Source organism: Physeter macrocephalus, chromosome 9 (assembly GCF_002837175.3).
Source record: "Physeter macrocephalus isolate SW-GA chromosome 9, ASM283717v5, whole genome shotgun sequence".
In the NCBI taxonomy this organism is placed as follows: Eukaryota; Metazoa; Chordata; class Mammalia; order Artiodactyla; family Physeteridae; genus Physeter; species Physeter macrocephalus.
This window is the reverse complement of record NC_041222.1, coordinates 44,088,224-44,115,454: the sequence shown is the minus strand read 5'-3', so window position 1 is coordinate 44,115,454 and position 27,231 is coordinate 44,088,224. Positions and strand designations below refer to the sequence as shown.

At 45.6% G+C, this 27,231-nt stretch overlaps 1 protein-coding gene across 3 annotated transcripts in view; it reads right to left on the bottom strand.

Annotated features, from left to right (window-relative positions):
- DMRT1 (doublesex and mab-3 related transcription factor 1) overlaps positions 1 to 27,231 on the bottom strand; it is a 108,142-nt gene that overhangs the window by 48,992 nt on the left and 31,919 nt on the right. For 2 of the 3 annotated variants that reach the window (XM_024126884.2, XM_028493905.2), the window contains exon 3: positions 14,823 to 15,106. In XM_024126884.2, coding sequence (XP_023982652.1) covers positions 14,823 to 15,106 — 284 coding nt within the window. Of the gene's footprint in view, positions 1 to 14,822; positions 15,110 to 27,231 lie in introns of all 3 variants that reach the window. The other variant, XM_055087154.1, reaches the window with a different exon arrangement.

Sequence of the window (27,231 nt, the reverse complement as noted above, 5' to 3'; positions counted from 1 at the left end):
CCAAGTCTCTGAACCAGAGTATGACCTACGGATGGGAGCTGGGCTGGCGGAGAACATGCGCGGTGTCAGTATTAACCCTGGAGGAAAACCTAAGAGCTTTGGGTTTTATTTTATTAAACTGTTGAGAACATACAGCGCAATGAATCTGAACCACAGGTTTCCTTCGTATATACCACAGTCACCCTTTTTTATAATAACGATAAAATCCCAACAGAATGTAAAAATGTTAGACCCCACTTCCGTTAAAAAAAAAAAAATTCCTAAACACTACTCACTGGTGCTCTATTAACACTTCAGATAGGAAGAGTCTGGTCTCACACTGAAGCGAACACTCCATCCAGGGAACAGCTAAAAGAGAGTCCTGAAAACCAAGTCCTGGTCTCATTTATATCAAGAGGGGCTCAGCTGCACAGAATTAGAGTCGGCGAAGAAAGGGGATGGTCTACATAAGAAGAGTGACTGTATAGGCTAAAATTCCTAATTGCAAACTCTGATATTTAAAGAAACAGCGTGAAGATCCCGTTGGCACTGACATGTGACTTACAGGCTTTTAATTGCAAAAGCCACATGTGGGATAAACCTTTGGTTTTAAGAACAGAAACCTTTTTATAAAACAAAGCAGGGCTCTTCGCATGGTGTGGAATTCTAGGTCTTCTGGTGAGCTTAAGAGTGGAGGTTAGGGCTGACTTTTTTTAACTCCTTATTAAAGAATTTCTTTAGCTTTAAAAGAAGCTTCTTTTCAAACTAGGTGAATGGGATGCCTGTTCTCACGCTCACCTGATCGCACACTGAGGATGCTCTTAGTCCACGGACCTTAGACCTGGGCAAGGTGCTTTCCCTAAAGGCAAGTGCCCATCCCCCTCCTTAAATAGGCACCTCATTCATCCTCTGGGATGCCACACATCGCAGCTGGAAGGAGTTATTTTTAATGATTGCTGTTATACACACATTTCAGAGATTACTGAAACATCAACAGACCCAATGCTGAGCCATGTGCCACACCACAAGTAGGCTAACTTCGTTAGGAGTTAACTTCCTCCGCTGGGCCCACCTTACTTTCTCTTAGGTGCTATATTATGGAATGCCTTCCACTCCCCTCCCTAGAGCCAGGAAGAGAAAAGGAAACAGACGGAGACTGGCCTGTGAGGACTCAGGCCCTTGGAAGGGATTCCTGAAGAGCCAGACTCCTTTAATGGGAGAAAGAACTGTGTTTGAGGGTCAGCACTTAGATGCTGGAGAACATAAGAGGTGTTTGTCCAGAAATGCAAGAGGTGCTCTTCCTCCTCAGAGAGGAGGTGGGAGGGGGGAAAAGGAGAGAGAAAGAGGATGTGCATGCAGTATGGCAGAGAGGACAAACAATTTAAGAAATGATATATCTAAGATGTTTAAAATTGTAAGCCCCATGTTTCCTAAAGCTTCAGAACCTGTGACACAAGCGAAAGCGAAACAAAACTTGTGTGGGTGAGCTTTTCAAAAAGGATAGAAGAAAAGCAGCTCAATTCCAGGCTGGACTAATACCAGAGTAGATTTTTAAAACATAAAATACACCGTAAGATGAACCATGGGAAAAAACATAGACCCTGGAGAAGGCATAATATAGGAATTCACATCACTTTATAAACTTTAAAATATGGAAATGGCATATGATACAGGATTACACTTGCATTTATTAGTGGTCCATTTCACTTGTCCTTAGTAAAAAAACAATTAAGATGCAAATAGGGACTTCCCTGGTGGTCCAGTGGTTAAGAATCTGCCTTCCAGGGCAGAGGACGCCTGTTCCATCCCTGGTCGGGGAACTAAGATCCTACATGCCACTGGGCAAACCAAGCCCGCGCACCGCAACTACTGAGCCCATGCACCTCAACTAGAGAGCCCGCATGCCACAAACTACAGAGCCCATGCGCTCTGGAGCCCGTGCGCCACAACTAAGACCCAATGCAGCCAAAAATAAATAAATAAAATTTTTTTTAAAAAAAAGATGCGAATAGGGGCTTCCCTGGTGGCGCAGTGGTGGAGAGTCCGCCTGCCGATGCAGGGGACACGGGTTTGTGGCCAAAAATAAATAAATAAAATTTTTTTTAAAAAAAAGATGCGAATAGGGGCTTCCCTGGTGGCGCAGTGGTGGAGAGTCCGCCTGCCGATGCAGGGGACCCGGGTTTGTGCCCCGGTCCGGGAAGATCCCACGTGCCGCGGAGTGGCTGGGCCCGTGAGCCATGGCCGCTGAGCCTGCGTGTCCGGAGCCTGTGCCCTGCAACAGGAGAGGTCACAACAGTGAGAGGACCGCGTACCGCAAAAAAAAAAAAAAAAGATGCGAACAGCCCCACATTTTAAAAAACCCAAACTAACTTCCTAAAACTTCTGTCACTTGGTTGTTCTCACCATCGGCATCACTGGCACAGACAGAACAGTTTACTCCTCTAGCCAGTGTTTTACAATATGCAGCACTGTGACCCTTTAAGTGGGCCCCAAGGTAATTCGACGGCTGCAATCAGCAAATATATATATCTTTAAGAACAGTATGGAGATGAATGAAATGAAACTGAATAGAGTTAAACAGAAATATGAGAGTTCACTGTATACAATATGGTAAGAGCTATTTTATGAAACTTTAATTTTGTGTTTATGTGTAGGTATAAAATATACTGGATCACACTATAAAATATTTCTTATTGTGGGTCTTGGTCTAAAATGTCTGAAAGACACTGGTGTTAAGAAGCAGATGAAGGGAAGTTAAGGACCTTCAAAAATAGGTACACAGTAAGAAAAAGCCAAACTCTGAAAATGGTTCCTTTTCCTGGAACCTGGGAGGGTTTTATGCATTTTCGGGGTTCACAAAAGAGAGGGGGGCAGTTCATGTGGAAACAGCCTCTGGGACTAGCCCAGTGCCTTCCTCATTTTTCCCAAACCACAAACTTACACAGGATTTTCTAGCCCCTAGATTAGAAACTTCTATTTGTCTCATTCACAAATCTAAGACACAAACCCAACTGTGTGACTGACTTCCCAACTGAAGTCACACAGAGCCAGGCAGAAATGCAAGCATCGTTCACGCAAAAGCCAACAGGAAACAGCTTCGGTGAAAGAGCTGGTTTGTATTTTTAAAATTGGGTTAATAACTATCAAGACATAGCACTCTCCACTCTAGAGTGCAAGTCTCTAAGAGTGTGACATTACACCTTTGCAGAAAGGTGGAGGGAGCTTTGGGAATGGTCACATTCTTAATGTAACTTTCCAGAGAAAATGTACCTTGCACATCTCACATCTAAGGGGGGTGGAGAGGTGGGAGGTGGACAGGAAACTGCAGATAGTTGAGTCCTCATAATGTAATCATCATGAACATAGGAAAAACCTGCTCCAAGACATGAAAACTTTTGGTTCAGCTCACGAAGCAGAGAAGGCAGGATGCAAGGCAAATCAGCCTCAGAAGCTTCTCTCTACTAAACCAGGCCACCATTCCCATTTTAAATTAAGGCACCTGCATATTATAAAGACCTACTCATTGCTTTTGGATTTTAACAACTCTTCACGTTTTCACTGTTCCAGGATCAAATTGGGGGTCTGAAATGGAACTTTGATTTTAGAACCAGAAGTATCAGAGGCATCCACTTTTGTTCCCATCTTGATGGACAAATTTAATTAACCTTTGCTACTCTGTTCCAACCTACTGTTTTAGACAAAACTAGTGACCCACAAACAATATGTTACCATCAGAATCTCAATGGCGGAGACACCAAGAGATATAGCCCTATCAGCAGTACCAGGAAATAAGCCACTTGGATTAGCCGCTCGAAGAAATATGGATTATATTCATGTCACACATGAGCTGTCGGAAACATTAGGATACTTTTAGCATAAATCAGCAGTGTGAAGGGTATCTTATGAGTACTGAACATGACAGGCTGCTTGGAGGGCAAGGTGAGCCTGTCTGGGGCCACCTTCTAAGTGTAAGCACACACGCACAAGCACTTTACCCAAACTGGCATCAAAAACTGGAATGCAGGCTGGTGACCGTTGACGGGCACATCACACTCAATTCGCGGTGTGTTAGTAGCATGGAAAGGTGCTTCCCACTCCAAAACCATGATGGAGAGCCCACCTCAAAGTAACCAAATGACACAAGAATGACCAAAAATCTGTTGCCTTAAAGCACACAGAAGTGCATGGGTGTGTGACTTAAATGTGGATACTATCAGGACTAGGACTCTCCTCCTATCTAATATGTCAAGTCTCTGAAAACATTTTGTAAGATGTCATATCTTATAATATCTTATATCATAAGATGTAAGAAAACATTATATAACACCTCTCAGGGCTTCATACCAGGAAAACCAAGAAATGTGCGCTGCCCCACGAGGAGGGCAGAGAGACGGGGGCAAACGTGCCCCCTCTGTAGTCAGCCAGGCAAACCCAGGTTCCAGCTCCAGCCCCCCACTTGGCAGCCTGTGATATGGCAGGTTACTTCACCTCCCTGAGTCTCAGTTTCCTCACCCGTAAAAGTGGATACCAATCCCCGACACGGCCGTGTTTCAGAGCTGAGCGGAACAGCAGGTATGAAGGGCCCAGCCCCAGGCTGTCCAGTAACTGTCCTGTCGTACCTCTCCCTCCCCTACGGGTCTCCCGCTGTGTGGGCCTCAGTGCAGGGCGGCGGTCACACCCAAGGACCCCTCTTTCGGGTTTGTTACCACATGACTCTGAGCCCTTTTACAGGTAGGTCAGGGACCTAGTAATAGAGAGGGAGACAGAAAAATTGGTCCATTATATACTTCAAAAATTATTTTAAGTATATAAATGTTTGATATTTGAAAGAAAAATCCATTGTCTGAATTGTTTCTACTTTTCACATTTAAATAAGTTGAAAAACCAACTCAAGAAACTACACTGACACCATCAAACAGAAAGAGACAGAGACAGAGAAAACGCTCCTTCCCCTTTTGGGTTGCATACCACTACCCAATACATAGAATTTTTATGTCTGCCCTCCTTCTCTCAGTATTGGCTAAGAATTGCCAAAAACAGTGTTTGTGAAAAGGAATGAAAAATGAAATGCGGAAATAATCCCCTTTTCCCTGTTCCTCAATCTTCTTACGAACTCCCCCCACCAGGAGGTTGTGCATCTCAAGGAGATGCCCTCGGGATCAGGGGTCTCCCAAGAAGGGGGAGCTGACAGCAACCTGTCCTGGGTGCAGGCCGTAAGGGAGTAGAGTACTTTTTAAAATAATAAAACTCACTAAGTCAACCTGCTTCTAATTATCACCAAGCAGTGGCAATTCTAAACGACAGTAATGATAAAATACTTGTCCTCACCCCACCTCGCCTGGTCCCTGGGCACAGCACTGCACAGGGCTCACCTTCCACAAGCACCACAGCTCCCTGGGAACCTCCAGACTCTGACCACAGTAGCGATCAGAGAATTACATGTGTCCTTTCTCTCATCCACCCACTGTGAGCTGGCACTGGAGGGGACTGTCTAGCGCAGGGCCAGGCACAGAGCTGGCACTCGAGGTATGAATGATAAATACAAGAAGGAGTTTCTTATGCACACTCTGTAATATGGAAATTTTTCATAACCCTATTCTTTTTGTTTTTCTACTACCATATTCCTAATATATCTCTAAATATAGGGCAAATCAGCCTCTATTATGCATTCCCTTGATTTTGGTCTTTATCCAACTAATGAGGGCCACTTACCAGGCCACACAAATATGGACTCCCACGAAGTCTGAGACTCACTCACGCACACACATAAGCATTCTGAAAAGCAACTCATTTTATATCATATTCACATCTACTTAGGAAAAAAAGTAAACTAAAAAGGCAAATGGAAATAGATAAGATTTTGGCCAGCAGCCTAACTAAATCAAATCTGAAAGCTTTTAAAAACTGTGACCTAATTATCTAATTTTCAAGCAGATTACGGAATCCCCAAATGACTGTATCATTTACTAACCTGATGCTATTGTGTCAGAGATCTGATTGTGTAACGACCTCACAAGAGACTGATAATGTCTTTTTTTCTGCCTTCAGCTGAATCATGGAGTAGTCCCTGGAGAAGACCAGCCCTTTCCAGGGTTTCCCAACTCAGTCCAGATTAAACTGAACACATGTAAGAATAGAAATGACCCTGCAGGACGGCCCAGGAATCACTGGAGTCTCCCAAAGGGTCCTAGGACCCGAGGTCACCCTCCATCTGGATTTCCTGGGATGCTACTGGACTGCTTCAGTTGGGCTGAGAATCCCTTAGGAGGGCCAGGGCCCAACCCCTCCCCGAGATCCTCTCTGAGTCAGATCTGCCTCCACCAGTGTCCAGGTTTCCAGAGGCCAGTTCCACTTTCTTGTGTAATCCACACATTTTTATCCAAAATACTCTGCAAAAATGACTCTCGTGTGCACTGCTGCAGTGAAGGAGCATTCCTCAGCCCCACCTCTCAGCATCTGTGTTCAGCTTCTAAAATACCCACCACCTCCCTTAATTTTGGTTCCAGACCAAGAGTCACCAAGAATATTGTTATCGCTGGCACCAATTCTTGCAAACAACAGCCCTCTTGCAGGATCAAAGCATGCAAATCGTTCAACTTTCATAATCTGTGCAAGAAAACAACCATTCCTTCCAGGAAAGGTGTAATAAAAACCAGATGATGCCTGTGGTGCCCATGGCTTGTACTCATCTAGAACGTGACAAAATAGCAATTCCTCTGTGACAGTGTGTGTCAACAAGGAGGTCGTTTAGAAACAGAAAGAGACGACTGCATTCCTGTGCTGCAAACCTCGGGGGGCTTCCCAGGATGCCCAGGCCCACTGCTGCCCCACCGGTGCCCTGGCCAACAAAGCTTGTCTCCTGCAGGTGTAGGAATATGAGGTAAAGGCCCAAGAGAACTGGGTTTATTATTTCTTCTTAAATGAGAAGAACCTAATGAGGAATTATGTTTCAGAGGAGAAAATTGCAGATGCGGCTAAGACTTGACAGGCCATTTAAGGGAAAGTTTATAGTAGAGGCAATGCAACCCCAAACTTTGGGAAGCCTGACACCTTCACTTCACTGGCTTTAAACTTCCTGTGGTCTGTAATGACTTTTACATTTAAACGGAAGATTCTTCAAGACTGGTCTTCTGAGCTGGGAAGCCCAATCCCTGTGTCCTCACTGTCCCAGAAAGCAGGACCTACTTGGGGTGCATGTGAGGGAGCCCCACAAAATGCTGGACTAGCATAAAGGCGTTAACAGGGCTGAGATTAAAAGATAGGAAAAGACAACAACACCCTGTCTGCAAAGAGTGAGGTTGAGACAGCTGCTAAACACAGCACACTGAAGACCCCAAAGAATTCCACTGTTGTCATGGTGACACGATGCCAGTGCCTTGGTTTGCAGCCTCTCTCTGGTCTTCGGACTAGTACAACTTTTTAAAAAGGAGGCAGGGGAGACAGGAACAGAGTCGCCAACTTCTTATATTGCCAAGTAAGGGCATTTATGAAAAAAAAATCCTCGTTTCATTAAAAAAGTGTTGGAAAGGGACGGGCCCGATAAAAACAATGTTTTGAATTGAATAATTCAGCTGTAAGAAAAAACCCTTGTCCTTTTTTTCCTCATTTCTCTGTAAACCAGCACAGGTAACAGCCTGCATTCAGGACAGTGAAGTGCAAAACACATTCCCAGTAAAATAAGGAACAAGATGACACCAGCCGTCCACCACTGGTATCTAAACTGAATAATTCACTAAGAACATAAATTAGAACTTGGAGGTATTTAGGGGGAAGAAAAATGTCAGTATCAATATTTTTCTATGAAATGACTACCTAATCTAGAAACCCTAAAATAAGCACCTATAAAATTATTAGAATTAACAGAGTTCACAAAAGTAGGTGGATACCAAATAAATACACCACATTATAGCAACATCAACAGAAATGTATGTCTCTGTAATTCCCTTTTAAAAAACAAATGGGAGGGGGTGTTAGCCCTAATAGCCCAAGGCAAATACCACATCTAATTTAATTTCCTTTTCCTGAGGAAAGAGATTCCTTTACATGCTTTAAACTGAACGCAGCCTTACAAATTCCTCTTCTATGTGCTTGAAAACTTTTTCTTTCCAGAGGAAAAAGCCTGTCAGTGTCTGTTCACCAACAAATAGTGGCCAATAACCAGTTTGCTCTAAGAAGGGAAGTCAGGGCCAGTATATTCAGCCAACAAAGAGGGCGATGGGATTGGAGGGGCAGCCTAGTGGATCACCTGAGTGTTTGTAGAGAGAGCACCTCACTCAGAGAAAAAAGGCCCGAGGTCCTCAGGGAGTCACTTGCTCTTTCCCAGCCAGCATCACCCAGTAGTCTGAGGTGACCAGATGCACATTACCCCGGGGGCCTGGTGGTGCAGCTTACTGGCCTGAGGTGAGCACAAAATTTATCTGAAGTCCCCTACTTCGTCATCAAAATTGATGTGGATTTTGCATTCTACTACCTTCTCCCTGACATACCGTTTTTTAAAATTTAGAAATATTAAAAATTAATGGTTTAACTAATTAATGGTTGGCTATTGTGATTGTGTCCCTGGGAGTGGGAGCCCGGTTTAAGCCTTGGCTTCCTATCCTCCCACCCCACCTCTGGACCCTCCTGGGAGACCCTAGGGCACAGACGTGGAGGCGCTGCATCTGTGCCCACACCGCACACGCGCCAGAAGTCACTTCTTAGCTCTTCGAACTAACAGGCTCGACGGAACCACGCTCATAAAAAGAGGAGGCAGTGTGAAAACCAGGGCCCCCACAGGCTGCTCGTACAGGATGGAGAACAACAGCAGGCAGGCAGCACAGTCAAGAGGGGTGGCGTTTACAAGCGCCCGACGGGCCGCATCCCAGTAATGCCCACAAGGGACACCGTTCTCTGTGCTCCAAAGCCTAGGTCAGACTCTGACTTCCTGCCTGCCTGTGTCTCAGTTTCAAAGCCAGGGCACTTAGATGATCCCCAACCTCCTTCTCATGTACCAGGTGGTAACAGCCTTCCCCCAAGACCTACTTTTTGCACTTTTGTCCATTTGGTTCAGTGGTAGATCCCTAGCACATGGTGGGACCTGCTTGCATGTTTATTTAATAATCGAATGCATTCCAGTGAGGTGCATAATCATAAACGGGCCACCGTATCTTGAGACACTTCAGATTGAGCCCCCAAGAATGATCAGAAGGAAGGAATCACCTCTGCTGCCGTGTGACCACACCCCAACTGTGGCTGGAACGGTTGTCTCCACCTCTGGTGGCACAAGATTCAGAAAAGCCTATCAAGGGGGTGCCCACCAGGGGGACTGAAAGGAGATCCCAGATACAGCTCGAAGTCCTCCCATATTTATTTCTGCTCACTTGATATGTACCTCTCCCTTGTCAACCTGGTACAACATGTTTATTTAAGAGGTAATGTTGCCATGAAGGAGTGCAGCAGGCAATAAAGAGCTTTTGCAGGCAATCAAATGCAGAAGTGAAATTGAGCTGCTGGTCAGTGGAACCAGCCATTCATCGTGAGTTTGTTCCAGTGTCACAAATGTTATTCCTGTTTCACAACATGACAGGAATCTATGATTGGGCCACAAATCTCCAGAGGCTGGAAACAGACCCAGAGCGATTAAAGCAGCTCTCAGCATGCATGCAGGGTATCAACACGAAAGAGCCTTGGGATTCTGGGATGCTGGCCCAGTTGACTGCTCTAGCTTTTTCTTTTTTTTAAACTAGGTTTTGTACTTAGTAGGTGCTCAATAATTATCAGTGGCTTGCATGACTTTATAGGGAGACTTACAGGAAATCTCAATTCTATAATAAAAAGTCAATGATTTCGGGGCTTCCCTGGTGGCGCAGTGGTTGAGAATCTGCCTGCCAATGCAGGGGACACGGGTTCGAGCCCTGGTCCGGGAAGATCTCACATGCCGCGGAGCGGCTGGGCCCGTGAGCCGTGGCCGCTGAGCCTGCGCGTCCGGAGCCTGTGCTCTGCCACGGGAGAGGCCACGACAATGAGAGGCCCGCGATGAAGAGTGGCCCCCGCTCACCGCAACTAGAGAAAGCCCTCGCACAGAAAGGAAGACCCAACACAGCCAAAAATAAATAAATAAATAATTTTTTTTAAAAAGTCAATGATTTCTTTTTGTAAATAATTCAGTACCCTCCCCACTAATCTCTAAGAAGTCTGGCTTTAAAAAATTATGACAATCTCCACTAGAGTCGATTTTTTCTAGGAATCACAAAGGAGCTCTTTGTTCTGAAAACTTTTCATGCTACTCCCCCCAAACACACTGTTACCCAAAGCAGCAAGGGAAGGAGGATAACAAAAGTTATCACTCTGGTGAAGAGTTAGAAGGGAAGTCGGGTCCTAGCAACAGAGTCAAGACAGTAGATGGAGGAGATGTTACCTAAGATTCAGGCCCTTCAGGTAGAGCTGGGGTCAGACCGGGTTAGGGGGAAGGTCCAGTGAGAGAGACCAGCTCAGTGCCCTCCAGGCGCAGCTATGGGGCACCTTCCGAAAGGAGACAGGAAAGCATGGCTACAACCAAGAGAGGATCCCTCCCCTCCCCTCCCCTCCCCAGGAGGCTTCCACCAGAAGGGGGCAAGGCACTCTCTGACGAGCAGAGCCAGGGCGCCCTCCTGAAACAATAGGAATAGCAAGGTCAGGGGAGACCCTGCTCCAGATCACTGTTCCCTATACCTCTGCCATAGCGACTTGGTGAAAAAGTGAGCTGTACAGTTCCTATCCCTTAAATATTGGTTATAAGTATTATTTGTAAGTGTTTTCTATTTAATACTTCTTTATAACACATACATGTTAATAAACATATTTTACGCCATAATCTTTGTCTATGCTTCCAGTTTTCAATTTCCTAAGCAGATCAAATTCTTCCCCAACCCTGATAAAAATTATTCCGTATACATTCATACTCGATCCATATTCACATGTCGTGGTCTTTCAACAATAACAAAAATGTGCATTATGTATACCCCATCTTATTACAAAGGGGATCGGAGGTAGCTAACTAAAATACATATGAACAAAAGGCTGAAAATTAAATAGATTTCAAAAAAGAGTAGGGCCAAGAGACAATCATGGTTAATGAAATAAATTCACAAGAAGTTAATATTAGCATAGCATTTGTTGGTACACACAGAAACTTCCACATACACTTCAGTCATTATGCTGCCTTATATATCCATGCAACACAACAGTTCTTTGAAGGCGGTACTATGCCCACTTGACAGACAAAACAACTGAGTTTCAGAAGGTTAAGTATTTTGCTCAAGGCTACACAACAGTTAAATCACAAGTTAGAATTGACTATAGATCTCCAAGCGCCAGACTCCACGTGTCTCAAAACACACAGTACTGTTTCCCTAAATCTACAGGCCTGGTTTCTGGACAAGGCTCTGTCATCAGCTAGCTGTGGGTGCTGAGCAGATCCCCCAGCTCTGGATCTCAGTCTTCCCTGCAGCAGGATGGGGTGAAAGGTATCTCTGTAAGATCCATTTCAGCTCTGACCATCACTGGACTGACTTTCACCTGTCCTTTTGCAAAATGATGGCTTATATGGATGTTGGCTCTTCAATTTTTAACATTAGAGTTTATTTCCAAGAGAAATAATTTTTGTGGGTGTGACTATAAGGTTGTACGTCAAGCTCAGGGTCAGGTCTGGTTACAAGATTAATCCACAGACTCGTAAAATGTCAGACTTAGAAGGGATGGAGAGGCCATGTGGTCAAGCCCCCTTATCTCAATTGTTTGGATCACCTTTCATGTTACACACAAACTGCAGGGGTGCCTACATATGCTTTATGAAATCACACTCAAAGAAAATCTGGGGGCTTCCCTGGTGGCACAGGCGTTAAGAATCCGCCTGCCAATGGGGGGAAACACAGGTTCAAGCCCTGGTCCGGGTAGATCCCACATGCCACGGAGCAACTAAGCCCATGCGCCACAACTACTGAGCCTGCACTCTAGAGCCTGCGAGCCACAACTACTGAGCCCACGTGCCACAACTACTGAGCCCGTGTACCTAGAGCCTGTGCTCCGCAACAAAGAGAAGCCCACGCACCGCAATGAAAAGTAGCCCCCGCTCGCCGCAACTAGAGAAAGCCCACGCGCAGCAACGAAGACCCAACGCAGCCAAAAATAAATAAAATAAAAAATAAATTTAAAAAAAGAAAAAGAAAATCTGTACGCAGATTCCAAAAGCAACTTCCAAACTGCGAGGAATTCAGCATATTTTAACACTAATGGCCAAGACCGAGAATTTCAGGAAAGTGTCAGGGGCTCTGCTCTCCACTACCTGATGTGACCACACCTCAGCACTGCTCTAGAAGTTTCTGCTTATTTTCCAACCCCCACAAGTGAAGAGAGACAATCAGAAGAGGGATCCAAGAAGACCCCCAATAAAAAGCAAAGGACACAGGTAGGAATTCCAAGCCCTAAAGAGCTAAAGAGGGTGTCAGTATTCGTACTTAACTGATGGCCGTCTCGGTAGCTCCGAGTCTGTTGCAGACCCAGTGTTAACCAGACGGTGCTGGGAAACACACTTTGGAGCCAGACAGCTATAGATTCAAACTCCAGCTCTCCATTTGGTGACTCCGTGACCGTGGTGGCCCTCTGAGTCTCCATGTCCTCACCTGTATAAAGGGGACAATACCATCTGCCTCCCAGGGCTGTGGGAGGATTCACTGCTCCACAAATGGTAACTATCAGGATGGGTGTTATTACTAACTAAGAGGAACAGGCATCAACCACAGTAGCAGAGAAGGACCTATTTCTGCAAAATAATTTGTTAGATGGGAATATATTACCAATGGTGAAAACTGGCTAGAAAATAGATTGAGCCCAGACCTCCTTAAAAACAAACTCTTATGTTAAATGAGGCCTTGGCTTCTCTCCTGGGCCTCTAACCAGGGGGCCCTCTCTCCAGTCTGGTAAGCGGTGGTTCTAGAGAAGGCGCCAACAGCATCAAAACTGCAGGCCCCCCACATGACTAAGAAAAGTATGGGTAACATTCTTCCTCTCACCCTTAGCAGCAGGGGTACAAGAACTTGCCCTTGGGGGGATCTCTCCTTGTACACAGCGGCTGAGGCAGCGCTCCAAAACCAGGCAACGCTGCTGCCCAAGAGAATGTCTCCTCTTGGCTGTCCCTGGTCCCCCAGAGGGTGGACCTTGGCAAGAGACCTCCAAGGAAATCCAAGACTTCTGCTACACCCTCCCCAGGTCTTCCAGGTGGAGTTAAGAACAAACATTAGTGTGTCAGCCATCTTACGCCATTGGAAAGATCCTGACAGAGTGGGAGGGTAAATTAACTTAGGAGATTTCTGATGCTGCTGATCATGAGCTCTCTTTCTTTCAGAAGACACTTAAGAATTTTCTTTCTCATCCTTTTCCTCATAAGCCAACAGGTTCAGAGACCTTCCCTAATTTCCCTTAATTTCTGGCCTGGAAGTAGCCAGAAAACCAGGATGCTCCAGCAGTAGTCCCTGCCTCATGGGAATCTGTAGGATGAGCTGGTTTTTAAGAACTATAAGATACTTCTTTCTCCTTTCTTAGAGGAGAGTCTCTAACAGAAATCAAACCTAAAACCTGCCCCAAATCGTAAAATCCAACTGGCACCCTGAAAGGCCTGTAGGGGTCCAGCCGGAAGATCCATAAATCATCGCATTTCCTTTATACTCATATCACCTCTGAGTTCCAGCGCCTTTTTAAAAAGTCTGATTCTAAAATTAAAATGTATAGAAAACTTATGAAGATGATTAGCCTAGGGAATTAAAGCTGACACATTAACATGCCGAAGAAGTCAGATCCCTAAGGCTAGTGTGAGAGTCCACAAAATGGGGTGGTGTGAGTATCAACAACTTCCCCACATCTACAAATGCAAAATGGAATAGAATTGCTCTGAGGAAAACGTCAATGCACATTTTTTAAAAGTGAGTATAAGAAGGTCAATTACCCTAAACTCCCACATACATACATTGCATTGTGCTGGAATCAAAGCCTAGCTGGGAAAGCCCAAGCACAGTAAATGCATCCAAAATGAGAACAGTTCTCTCAGAACTGGCATCTTACAGTTGGAGGGGGGCTTGGAGGAGCAGAGTCTAAGTGCTCATGCATGCACATTCCCACAACATGGTAATCCAGCCTGTGCATGCTTTCCAGGCCTTGAATCTGCTGCTGATACATTGGCATGATAGAAATGGTGAAAACTGAGGAAGCAGAACAGTGCTGAATAAACATTCCCTGATAATGCAAAATGCTTTGTTTTATCCCAAATATTAAAAGCTCTTGATGGCACACTATTTCAGAAGCACATACTTAGCATATGAAAGACTGACCTCCATTCCCAGCTGAAAATGGTCTCAAGTTGGCCCAGCATAGCAGTGACCTAGTTCTTCTCTCACCTTCTTTCCATGCAAACATACAGATCAGAACACATCTCCCTTCCAGGGTCAAAATTCATCACTGGGATTACTGCCACCCAGAAGGCCACAACCAGCATTTTCTAAGCTGCTCTAAAGAGTGGGGATAAGGCTAGAGGAGATGGGGCCTCTTACATAAGCCACTTGTGAAGCTGATTCTGGCCAACTGGGTATTTATGCAAAATGACATCGAAGGATGAGAAAGGTAAAATTTGAAAACAGAAACAAATATATCCATATTTCTTTACAATTCCTTGCAGTCAACCTCTGGGGTTAAATGATGTTATGGGTAGAGTGAAAACTTTCTACACGTTTTGCATAATGGCACACACGTGTGCTGAGTTGGGCGTGCGCATCTGTGAGTGTGTGCTTACGTGTGTGGTTTTCACATACCCAGTTCACTCTCTGCTAACATCTTACCTGCCACTGGTTTCCTGTCTGACCGGGCACATAAGGGGCTGGGAGGCTCCGAAGGCTGTTCTTCACAGGGGAGCCCCCGAGAGGGCTTCCCATGTCCCCGGAGGGGGAGTCAGCGGCTAAGGCCATGGAGTACTGTGGGTAGTTGTACAGATTGTTGTAGTACGGGAACAGAGACGGCTGGTAAAAGCTGCTGTAGTAGGTGGAGTCGGAGACGAGGTCAGGTGTGTTCTCCACGTGCCCTCTGCTGGTGACAGCAGGAATATCCTGGATGACCACCCGGCCCTCTACTAAGAAAAAAACAGAAAGAAAGAAAAAGACAACATGGTATTAATATGGGGGCCTACAGAACTTTACCTCTAAACCTTGCCAACGTATGGCCTTCCTCCTCAAGATTCGCAGAGCTTTAGACCAAGGCACCTGGGCACGCGGCTGCTCCTGCAGTCGGAATACAGCAGGGTTCCTAAGGCTGGTATAACTCTGGCGGCACAGCTGGCAGACCCTTGGTGATTATTTTTACTGAGAATACCAAAAACATTTTAGGCAGGGGTCATTTTAATCACATAAAGCCTGACCAGGTCTAACTTCTACCTAGACATTCCTATCCTAATGTCAAGAAATTAGAGATCAAATCTAGTTAACTTGGCTGTCTGCAACAGTCTTACAACAAAATTAACTGTATTTCACTTTAAATAAAGTAATAAAAAATCCTAGTGCCCTTTCTATGTGTATGTCCACACAGATATATCCCAGAGCCAAAGCAAGAGGCTAAGAGTTTAAGAAAACATTGTTTCCTTCACTTCCTTCTAACCGCTGATACTGAATCCTGAAGTCTGGACAATGGTATAGACCCTGGGAGACAAACTTCTGTAAAAGGTCAGTTAGTAACTATTTTAGGCTTTGTGGCCATTCCTCTGCAGAATGTACAGGCTGCTGCGTGGTTGTGTTGCAATAAGACTTTATTCACAAACACAGGCAGTGGGCCAAAGTGATCCGCAGGCTGAAGTTTGCCGACCCAGGGTCTAGATGTTAAGCTGTCAATTCCAATAAACAACTGAATGGACTCCTAAGTCGTCTCTCCAATAAACATTTATTAAACAATGTTCTAAGAGTTGGCCAAGTGCCTAAAATGGCTGCAAGGTATCAGGCTGCCCCTGCCCACTGGGAGTCTACAGTATAGGATGGACGATGCGATTACAAATTATAACAAGGACTCTCATACAGGAATACCCATAAACTTTTATGGAAACTCAAAGGCTGAAAGATGACATGCAACCTAGAAAGGAATTACAGAGACCGTCATAGAAAAAAACTGCACCTGCGTTGTACTTTAAAAGAGGAGCAGGAAATAGGTGAAAATGAGAAAAAGAGAGTACTGAGAACAGGGCAGCAAAGACAAAGGGATGGAAGAAGGAAAGTGGGAGGGGACCTTGGGAGTGATGGACAGGGCTGTCGGGTTAAGAATTGCGAAAAGGGCAAAAGAGGGCCAGTCTTACAGGCAGGCTGCAGCCAGGTGAGGGGAAGCCTCAGGCCAGCTCTCTGAACTCTTTCCAGGCTGTGGTGGGAACCATTGAGGATATGTGAGCAAGGAGCACAAAGGATCAGAGCTGTGCTTTGGAGTGATTCAACTGATGGCAATTCTTTTTTTTTTTTTTTTTTTTTTGATGGCAATTCTTAAGACAAGCAAAGGGAATAGAGCCCAGAGGCAGGAAGAGCCACCAGGGAGCCACTGAAGCAGTCAGGGAGAGACCCAGCAGACTGCAAATACCAGAGACACGGGGGAGATGAGCTCAAGAGAACTGCAGGACTGAGGGGCATCAGGACACAAGACGCAGGAAAAGCCAAAGAGGAAGAGCGGGAGGCCTGGGGTGGCAGCAGAGATGCAGGTGGTAAGTCTGCTTCATCACCATGCAAGGAGCCAGAGGGGCACGGACATGGGGGAGAGGAGCCAGGCCGAGAAACTCGACGCCTGCACTCATGGGAGAGGCTGAGGTTGGAAGCTGAGATTCAGGAGTCACCGCCGGGAGATGCTGGCTGCATCCGGGAAGAGGAGAGAGCTGTTACAGAAGAGTATGTTCTGAAAGGAGAAAAGAGCACCAAGGCCAGAACCCTGGAGAATGGAGGAGAGAACGCAAGGTCACAGAGGACAAATTCGACAGGGATGGCAGAGGGGCAGGCTGCAGTGTCAACCCTGCTAAGAGATCAAGCAAAATTAGTTCTGGAAAAGACCCATAGAGGGCTGGGTCTTTAGGGCCCTGTGGTTTTAGCACAGTGTTGGAGAAGCAGAAGCCTTCGAGAGATAAAGGAGCTAAGGGAGCCAGTGAGCGATGAGGAAACAGATGAATACGGTGAACAGCCTTCTCTCTGGTCGGAAGGGACGACCCAGCGAGCAGCACTGCCATGCATCCCCCGTGCTGAGCAGACTGCCGGACGCCTGGGGGTAAATATTTGCAGAAGGGATCGAAGAACAGTGTTTTTTCAAGTAGCCTGTCATCAAAATAAATACGAGGAAAAACTAGAAGCTCCAAGGAGTAATAAGATATTGTTATTTCATTTTTAAAACACAGAGAAGGGCTGAACACACATAGGCAGGGAGAAGCCTGTGGAGAGAAATTCCCAGGACTAGCAACACGTGGCCCAGAGCAGGTGCTCAGAAAGTGTCCTCTGACTGAATGCGGGGAAGGCGTGACTAAACGTGCATGCTCTGGAAGGTTTGGGAGAGATCTACAACAAAATGTGTTTCTACAGCCTCATTTTATAGTCAGCACTGAAGTCTCTTTTCTCTGACAGGATAGCAAGTCCGTCTACCTCAGGCTCCTGGCGGTGCATTGTCAGGGCCACTCTCTTATTATACATCTCTTTCCTTTCTTCTGTCCTCCTCTTCCCAACTAACGAGATGAAAAGTTCCAATTCCATCACTCTCCCTGTGTCTGGAGAAGGCACCTGCAATTCTTTCCTCCTGAACTTTCCCACTGGTCTATCTCTTATTTTAAACACCAACGTAGTGGCAAAATAGATGGTTTTCTGTATCTAACTCTTTTTCAATGTCATGTCTTTATGTTAACCTGATTATAAAAGCAATACAAGTTTCACAAAAAATGATAAATTATAGTTATTTAAATCAGAAAAGCAGGCTTCCCTGGTGGCGCAGTGGTTGGGAGTCCACCGGCTGATGCAGGGAACACGGGTTCGTGCCCCGGTCCGGGAAGATCCCACATGCCGCGGAGCGGCTGGGCCCGTGAGCCATGGCCACTGAGCCTGTGCCCATCCCTGCAGCTGAAAAACACTGGATACCCCTAGGGCCTGCCCTTCAAAAGCACGCTTCTTGATAAAGAAAACAAAACAAAATACAGTAGGAGGTAAAGAATTAAAACAGAAACCCAAAAACACGAGCATTCTCAGATCAGGGCACAGGTTCATGAATTTCTACATCATAACTTTAGTTAGGACCATTAATCAGGCCTCAGTTTACCCAGAAACAAAGTGTTGTCAGTAATAACCCTCAAAGTACCAAGGGCATGGCTTCAATAAATTTCAGAGTAAACCTCAAATAAAATGTGACATCAGGTCAAAGCAAGGATTTGTTTTGCTACAGATGACTGTAATTAATTAAAATGCGATCACTTTTCTACTTACCCATATTTTATTCCCTCTTTCAAATTATAATGACCTTTAAGAATAAATTAAGATATATGTTGGAAAAGTTTTGATTCATACTAGCATTTAAATAAACAATAAAATAAAAATCATTTGAGCTTTATGAGAGTAAATGCCTAAATATTTTAGATTCTTAAAATGTTTAAGCACTCTCAAAAAGTGACATTTTAAAAAGCACTAGGAGAGGGCATCCATTCCAGGGACATGTGGAACTACCAAATTCTTATTTTATAAACCGTATTTTAAAGTTCCAAATTAACATTCCTGGTCAATGTTCAAAACATCTTTATGCCTCCCAGCCTTTATGTGCGTGCTACCAGTAAGTGGAAATTTCCCAAGGCTGAAATAAACATCCATCAAATTATGTGTCTAATCCAGCGGTGCTCAGAGTGTGGTCCTTGAATCAGTGGCATTGGCATCACCTGGGAATTTGTAGAAATGGACATTCTCGGACCCACCCCAGACCCACTGAATCAGAAACTCTGAGGGCTGGCCCAGCAGCCTGAGTTACAACAAAGCCTGCAGTAGGTTCTGATGCGCTCAAAAGATGGAGAACCACTAGTTTAAAGATTCAAAGCAACTGCTCTATAAATTCTCCCTAAAAATATGTGACTCCTGACTGCATTATTGTGACAGGCCTGACTGGCTACCAAGTAAGAGCATACAAATGAATTCCACTGAATAAAGACGTTGGGCTTCTACAGAAATCACTGCAGAGCTTGGATCACAAGCTGTGGGTACTGTGTGTATACTGCTGTCAGATGGTTCTGATTTTCATGGCTCACACCCAGACTTTCTTCATTTATTCTAACCACAAAAGCTTAATTCACCCTTTCAAGTGCTAGTATAGTGACAAAGTATACTATTCCTCATAAGGCTTCTGGACTATCAAGAGGTACAGGTAGGGCTTCCCTGGTGGCGCAGTGGTTAAGAGTCCGAAAAAAAAAAAAAAAAAAAAAAAAGAGGAGCAGGTAATGCAGAAATCATTTACTCTTGATCTTAAGGTGTTTTTTTTGTTTAGTGTGGCTGATTTTTTTAAAAAATTTTTGTTCACGTGGACCATTTTTTTTAAAGTCTTTACTGAATTTGTTACAGTATTGCTCCTGTTTTAAATATGCTTTGTTTTTTTGGTCTCGAGGCATGTGGGATCTTAGCTCCCCAACCAGGGATCGAACCCGCACCCCCTGCATTGGAAGGCCTGGACCACCAGGGAAATCCCCTTAAGGTGTATTTTGGTACTTATATTTGATTAGTTCATTAGTTATCATATAACAACTGTCCAAAGCTTTGCTCTAGACATTGTAAAAGGCACAGAGAAGTATTCAAAATGTTTCATTTCTTCTTAAGAGGGTCCCATCTATTTGGGAAAATTAGGTGTAGACCGAGAATCCTACAAGTAATGATCCAATGGCCACGATGACAATATAGGCAGACGTCACCATCAGCAAAGGGAGTGGAGACGTGAGTCAGGACGGAGGTGATTCAGAGATGGTGAGGGTGGAGAGGCAATCACGAGAGGAGAATAATATCAACAGGATAATGCAGGAGGGAAAGGACAAGACAGGTTCCAGGGACAGTGACCAGATGAGCCTGGCTGGAGTGGAGAGGTCACGTCAGGGGACAGTGGATGCCGAGACTGGAAACTTACTTTTGGGACGCACTGTGGAAGGCCTTGCATGTGAATCCCAGCCAAGGGCTTCTGGCTGCCCCTCAAGCTCTAGGGAGTCGATGAGTTTTCAGAGCAAGGGAGTAACATAAAAATGTTTTAGGAAAATCAGTCTGATGCAAGCACAAAAGAAGGATCTAGAATAAGGAGGCAGAAGAACAGACGAGGCTAGAACAGTCTCTTCTAGATATGTACGTGGTCTATAGACTAGAATAGAGAGGCTCTTTAAATTCTCCAGGCCAGAAGAGGTGACTATAAGCTCGCACAGGGAGGCTGCAGTAAAGGGAAAAAAGGAACTACATGAAAATTACTGGCATGTCTGGTTTTCCGGGAATTCCCTTCAAACAACCACGTTACACTACTAACACCTGTAACCCGGGGACCAGGGATGCCACCCAGCTCCCCTTTCAGGTCCTTGCTCCACTGCTGAGTGATCATGCTTTACTTACTCCAGTTTGAGAAGGAACATGTAGCTCTCGCCCAGAGTAAGAATACAAGCAAGATGTGCCATCTCTCCAACCTCTGCTACAGCAGAATTCCCCAAAGAGTAACTGGAGACAGTCTCTTCACCACTGAGCTGGTAAGTCACGCTAAGTGTCACTATTAACTGACTATAAACCTGAAAGATTTCCAACTCACAAGCCACAAAATATATAAAGCATACAAAATTTGAAATAGGCTGTGTGTGTATGTACTTTAAACCACAAGGCCAGTATGACTAACTACAAAGACCAGAGCAGTATACTGAAAAGCAAACACCTTAATGAATCTGCTGAAAATTCTTAAGCTGGATCTCACTCTTTATTTTTCTAGAATAAAAACCGGTCAAGGTGACTTAACAATGATATTCATAATGAGAGAAAGTACAGTGGCACTGGTCCAAGAAAATGGGGTTGCTCCTTAACCAGTGGTCCCTTATAGGAATTATCAACCCCTAAGTCCTCTGCCAAGATGCAAATGAAAGCACAAAGCCAGCTATTTTAAGTGTTGTCACTTATGACTGGAATAGTCCTAATGTGTGCTGTAAGGAAGAAAGATCAGCAAGTGTGGATTCAACAGCGAAGAAAGGAAGCAGTGCCCAGAGAAGTATGTTATCTGGAAAAATGACCAGCAGCAATCATCCAACAGAGACGTTTGCAGAGACGTCGCCTACAGAATCGATGTCTTCTTATTGCAATGGCCCAATTTGTGGCTCCGTACATTTATTTACCCTCAACACGTCCCATTCTTTGATAAGCCTTCCCAATCCCTCTGCTACTTTTTTTTTTTGCACTAACATATGCAGCGTGAAATATGATTCACTCCTTCCTGAGAGATCAATACCCACACATGATAAATACCCTTATTGATCCTGCAGTATTATATGCTGGTCTCTGGGCCCATGGCATATTAATAGTAGTTAACCAGTAATTCATTTTAAGGTATGTGAAGGTTTTTTCTCCCACTCTTCTCTGGTGTCAAGATTCCCAGAGTTGTTGCACTTTGTGTCCTTCATGTGAAAACCTGAAGCCATACTCCCTTTTCAACGACAAAACCAAACCCCACAGTTTTCTATATGAAAGATCACATAGGAAACCAAAATTTATGATTCACAGCCATCTCAAGTAAGTGGTAGATTTATGTGTACCGGGTTTTATTTTTCTTCATAACCCCATCCCTTGCGTGGTGCCTGTCCTACTTAGCTTCTAGTTTTAAGTGTTAACCAGGCAGAATTGTGCACTGCTACGTCCAAGATCTCAAAATTACCTGCCAGCTACTAGCATGTTGTGCTGAGTGGTAGGAAGGTACAGCAAAAGTACAAGCCATTGTCCCCATTCTTATTTTTTTTTAAGGAAAATTAAGGTCTTAAGAAAAGACAATGTTGTTTGATGACATGTCATGGAATCTGGAGGAGACAGTGGGGTGCCGCTTGCTGGAACAAGTTGGAACAAGGTGGCTTCCTCAGCTCCCTGTTTTTAGGCCGTCTTCACCGCAGGGCAACCCTATGTCCAGACTAATCAGCTCCTGACATTTCCTAGATTTAGGGAAAACTGAGAAATCAGCCTCAGGACTCTTCCCCTGCAAGGGAAAGAACCCAAAGGGAGACGTTGATACATGGGGAGAAAAGTCGATCTGTGAGCTGACGCCTGGCCCCTCGGAGCACTTGTCCAACTCCAAGAAGAAAAGCTCACCATCCTAACCGAGAGATTGGTGGGTTTTCCGAGCTAAAACAGAGCTAGAGCAGGAGAGGCCTGATGACTGAGGCGACAGCGTGCCTACTGTTCACACCACCAAGTGTCGACCGTGATGGTGGACGAGGGGAGTCATCACAGCTGCCACCTTCCCCTGATTCCGGAGAAACAACTCATGTTCAGAGCACTAAACTTATTGAGCGCCTATGTGTGCGAGGCAACCTGCCGCACTTTGGGGGACGAAGACGTACTCCTTGACGCTGCAAAGCCCAGCAGTAAGGTGGGATTCTGAAACACACACACAGAAGGAGAGACTGACTAAGGCTACCGGAAAACACAAAAATTGTGTGGCCAGGAGGGCGAAATTAAGCCCAGCCTTCAAAGTACAAGTTCTGCTGATGCTGGCTCATTAACATCATTCTCCACTCTGGACCACAGGCAGGGAATATGTTACAGCCCATTTCTCCTCTTTCCCAAGGAATTTTTTTTTTAATGTAATTTGGTCCTGAAGGAATGCGTCAAGGTCACTTTTCTTTGTAGGGTGAAGGCTTTGCATAACAAAGTGAACCTGAAGTTGGCCTTTAAAACCCGGAGAGCTTTGCCAGATCAAAGGAAACAAGCAAGAGATATGGAGGACAATGGAGAAAATAGAGCAATTCAGGCCTCCCAAGGGAGCTGCCAAGATTTGAAACATGCTGCCCCACCCACCGCCACCGAGAAGCTTAGTAACAAGCACATCTATTGTGTGCAGCAGCTCCCAAAGTGCTGGGCAGGGAATGCCCAGGATACAAGCAAAAGCCTCACCCTGCCCTCAAGGAGCTTCCTCTCTGTGTTGATGAAGAGCAGGGGAGAATTTAAGGGACCAGAGAAGGTTTTCCTGGTAGAAGACTTTTACACAAAGGAGGAGAGAGCGAAGGAGAGAGAAAGGAATTCCAAGCAACAAAAGGAGACACGGCACCAAAAAAGTTTCTGGGAAGTCAGAGCAGCCTGCAGAGCAGAGCAGAAGGGGCTCAGGGTCCCCACGGGATGAGAATGAGGGTGCTGCTGGCACAGTAGTTATGGAGTTTAGACTCTCCTCCAAGGAAAGATCTTAACTGGATCTGAAGATTGCTACGTAAAGTGCAGGCTTCGCTGTGCAGTCGCTGGGAGCAGCTGATGGCATCCCGGCAGCTCCCACCTCACACACGTGGCACCTGCCATTGTTCCTGGTCACAGTTTCTGCTCCCAGGTCCCTGCCTCCCCCACTGTGTGCCGCAGGATTCCCCAGACACCTGGGAAGGAAAGGGTTTGCCAGATGTGGAGAAAATACCACCTCTCTGACTTTACCAGAAAATGTCTCATGGCCATGAAGGCCGATCTCGTGGCCAAGAAAGAGGTTTTCTCTCTGTAGGCCAGTTCAGCATTTCCTGTCATTGCCAAGATGCCAGAGTCACTCTGAGGCTCTGTCCACACCGCCTGGCACACCAGAGGGGTGGGCAGGGCCACAGAGGCCAGCGGCAGAGCTCCTGCTGGGAGCGGATGAGGAAAGAAGAGACAAGATGCCCAATGAGTTTCCTCCACACCCAGTGTTCTATTCTAAGAGATCTTACGGAGAATCCCTTCTTCAATCTTCTTAGTATTTCTCACACTGAGAAAATTTTACATTAGGAGCATTTTTGATAGACTGTGTCCATATACTTAGGTCTCCACAGAAAAGGTCTGCTCTGTTCACTGTGCTGTACAGCAGAAAGTAACACAACATTGTAAGTCAACTATACTCCAATAAAATATTTTTTTAAAAAAGTCTGCTCTGGGGCTTCCCTGGTGGCGCAGTGGTTGCGCGTCCGCCTGCCGATGCAGGGGAACCGGGTTCGCGCCCCGGTCTGGGAGGATTCCACATGCCGCGGAGCGGCTGGGCCCGTGAGCCATGGCCGCTGAGCCTGCGCGTCCGGAGCCTGTGCTCCGCAACGGGAGAGGCCACAGCAGAGGGAGGCCCGCATACCACAAAAAAAAAAAAAAAAAAAAAAAAAAGTCTGCTCTGAACTGTATTCCAACAACTTAAAAGGTAGGGGCTTCCTTTATCAGGGTCTTTTTCTTGGCAGGAAGGGTGCTGAACAGAGGGGTGTCCGTTTTTAAGTCTGCTCAAGGCCAGCCCCCTTTAGATTTGGGATTTAGAGTCTGCTTTTATAACTTTCTTTTAAAAATAAGATTGTAGACAATACAGCTTCAAGATGGCAGAAGAGTAAGACGTGAAGATCACCTTCCTCCCCAGAAATACATCTACACGTGGAACAACTGCTACAGAACACCTACTGAACGCTGGTAGAAGACCTCAGACCTCCCAAAAGGCAAGAAACTCCCCACGTACCTGGGTAGGGCAAACAAAAAAGGAAAAACAGAGACAAAAGAATAGGGTCGGGACCTACACCAGTGGAAGGGAGCTGTGAAGGAGGAAAGGTGTCCACACACTAGGAAGCCACTACACGGATGGAGACTGCGGGTGGCGGAGGGGGGGAGCTTCAGAGCCACGGAGGAGAGCGCAGCAACAGGGCTGCGGAAGGCAAAGCGGAGAGATTCCCACGCAGAGGATCGGTGCCGACCAGCACTCACCAGCCCAAGAGTCTTGTCTGCTCCCCCGGGAAGGGCGGGGGCTGGGAGGTGAGGCTTGGGCTTCAGAGGTCAGACCCCAGGGAGAGGACTGGGGTTGGCGGCTTGAACACAGCCTGAAGAGGTCAGTGCACCACGGCTAGCCGGGAGGGAGTCCGGGAAAAAGTCTGGACCTGCCTAAGAGGCAAGAGACCATTGTTTCCTGGTGCGCGATGAGAGGGGATTCAGAGCACCGCTTAAAGGAGCCCCAGAGACGGCGCGAGCCGCGGCTATCAGCACGGACCCAGAGACGGGCATGAGACGCTAAGGCTGCTGCTGCCGCCACCAGGAAACCTGTGTGCGAGCACAGGTCACTCTCCACACCTCCCCTCCCGGGAGCCTGTGCAGCCCGCCACTGCCAGGGTCCCGGGATCCAGGGACAACTTCCCCGGGAGAACACACGGCGCGCCTCAGACTGGTGCAACGTCCTACCGGCCTCTGCCGCCGCAGGCTCACCCTGCATCCGTACCCCTCCCTCCCCCTGCCTGAGTGAGCCAGAGCCCCCGAATCAGCTGCTCCTTTAACCCTGTCCTGTCTGGGTGAAGAAGAGACGCCCTCAAGCAACCTACACGCAGAGGCGGATCCAAATCCAAAGCTGAACCCCGGGAACTGTGCAAACAAAGAAGAGAAATTTCTCCGTGCAGCCTCAGGAGCAGCGGATTAAAGCTCCACAGTCAACTTGAGGTACCCTGCATCGGTAGAATACCTGAATAGACAATTAATCATCCCAAATTGAGGAGGTGGACTTTGGGAACAACGATATATATATTTTTTTCCCTTTTTTCTTCTTGTGAGTGTGTAAGTGTATGCTTCTGTGTGTGATTTTGTCTGTATAGCTTTGCTTTTACCATTTGTTCTAGGGTTTTGTCTGTCCGTTTTTGTTTTGTTTGTTTTAGTACGGTTCTTAGCACTTGTTATCGTTGGTGGATTTTCTTTTTGGTTTGGGTGCTCTCTTCTTTCTTTTTTTTTTTTATTATTTTACAAAAATTTTTTTTTAATAATTATTTTTTATTTTAATAACTTTATTTTATTTTATTTTTTCTTCTTCTTTCTTTCTTTCCTTTTCTTCTCCCTTTTATTCTGAGCCATGTGGATGACAGGCTCTTGGTGCTGCAGCCAGGCGTCAGGGCTGTGCCTCTGAGGCAGGAGAGCCAACCAAGTTCAGGACACTGGTCCACAAGAGACCTCCCAGCTCCACATAATATCAAACGGCGATAATCTCCCAGAGATCCCCATCTCAATGCCAAGACCCAGCTCCACTCAGCGACCAGCAAGCTACAGTGCTGGACACCCCATGCCAAACAACTAGCAAGACAGGAACACAACCCTACCTGTTAGCAGAGAAGCTGCCTAAAATCATAATAAGGCCATAGACACCCCAAAACACAACACCGGACGCAGTTCTGCCCACCAGAAAGCCAATATCCAGCCTCATCCACCAGAACACAGGCACCAGTCCCCTCCACCAGAAAGCCTACACAACCCACTGATCCAACCTTACCCACTGGAGGCAGACACCAAAAACAACGGGAACTACGAACTTGCAGCCTGCAAAAAGGAGACCACAAACACAGTAAGTTAGGCAAAATGAGAAGACAGAGAAACACACAGCAGATGAAGGAGCAAGGCAGAAACCCATCAGACCTAACAAATGAAGAGGAAATAGGCAGTCTACCTGAAAAAGAATTCAGAATAATGAGAGTAAAGATGATGCAAAATCTTGGAAATAGAATGGAAAAAATACAAGAAACGTTTAACAAGGACCTAGAAGAACTAAAGAGCAAACAAACACTAATGAACAACACAATAAATGAAACTAAAAATTCTCTAGAAGAGATCAATAGCACAATAACTAAAGCAGAAGAACGGATAAGTGGCCTGGAAGATAAAATAGTGGAAATAACTACCACAGAGCAGAACAAAGAAAAAAGAATGGAAAGAATTAAGGACAGTCTCAGAGACCTCTGGGACAACATTAAATGCACCAACATTCGAATTATAGGGGTCCCAGAAGAAGAAGAGAAAAAGCAAGGGACTGAGAAAATATTTGAAGAGATTATAGTTGAAAACTTCCCTAATATGCGAAAGGAAATAGTTATTCAAGTCTAGGAAGCACAGAGAGTCCCATACAGGATAAAACCAAGGAGAAGCATGCCAAGACACATACTAATCAAACTATCAAAAATTAAATACAAAGAAAACATATTAAAAGCAGCAAGGGAAAAACAACAAATAACACACAAGGGAATGCCCATAAGGTCAACTGCTGATCTTCCAGCAGAAACCCTGCAAG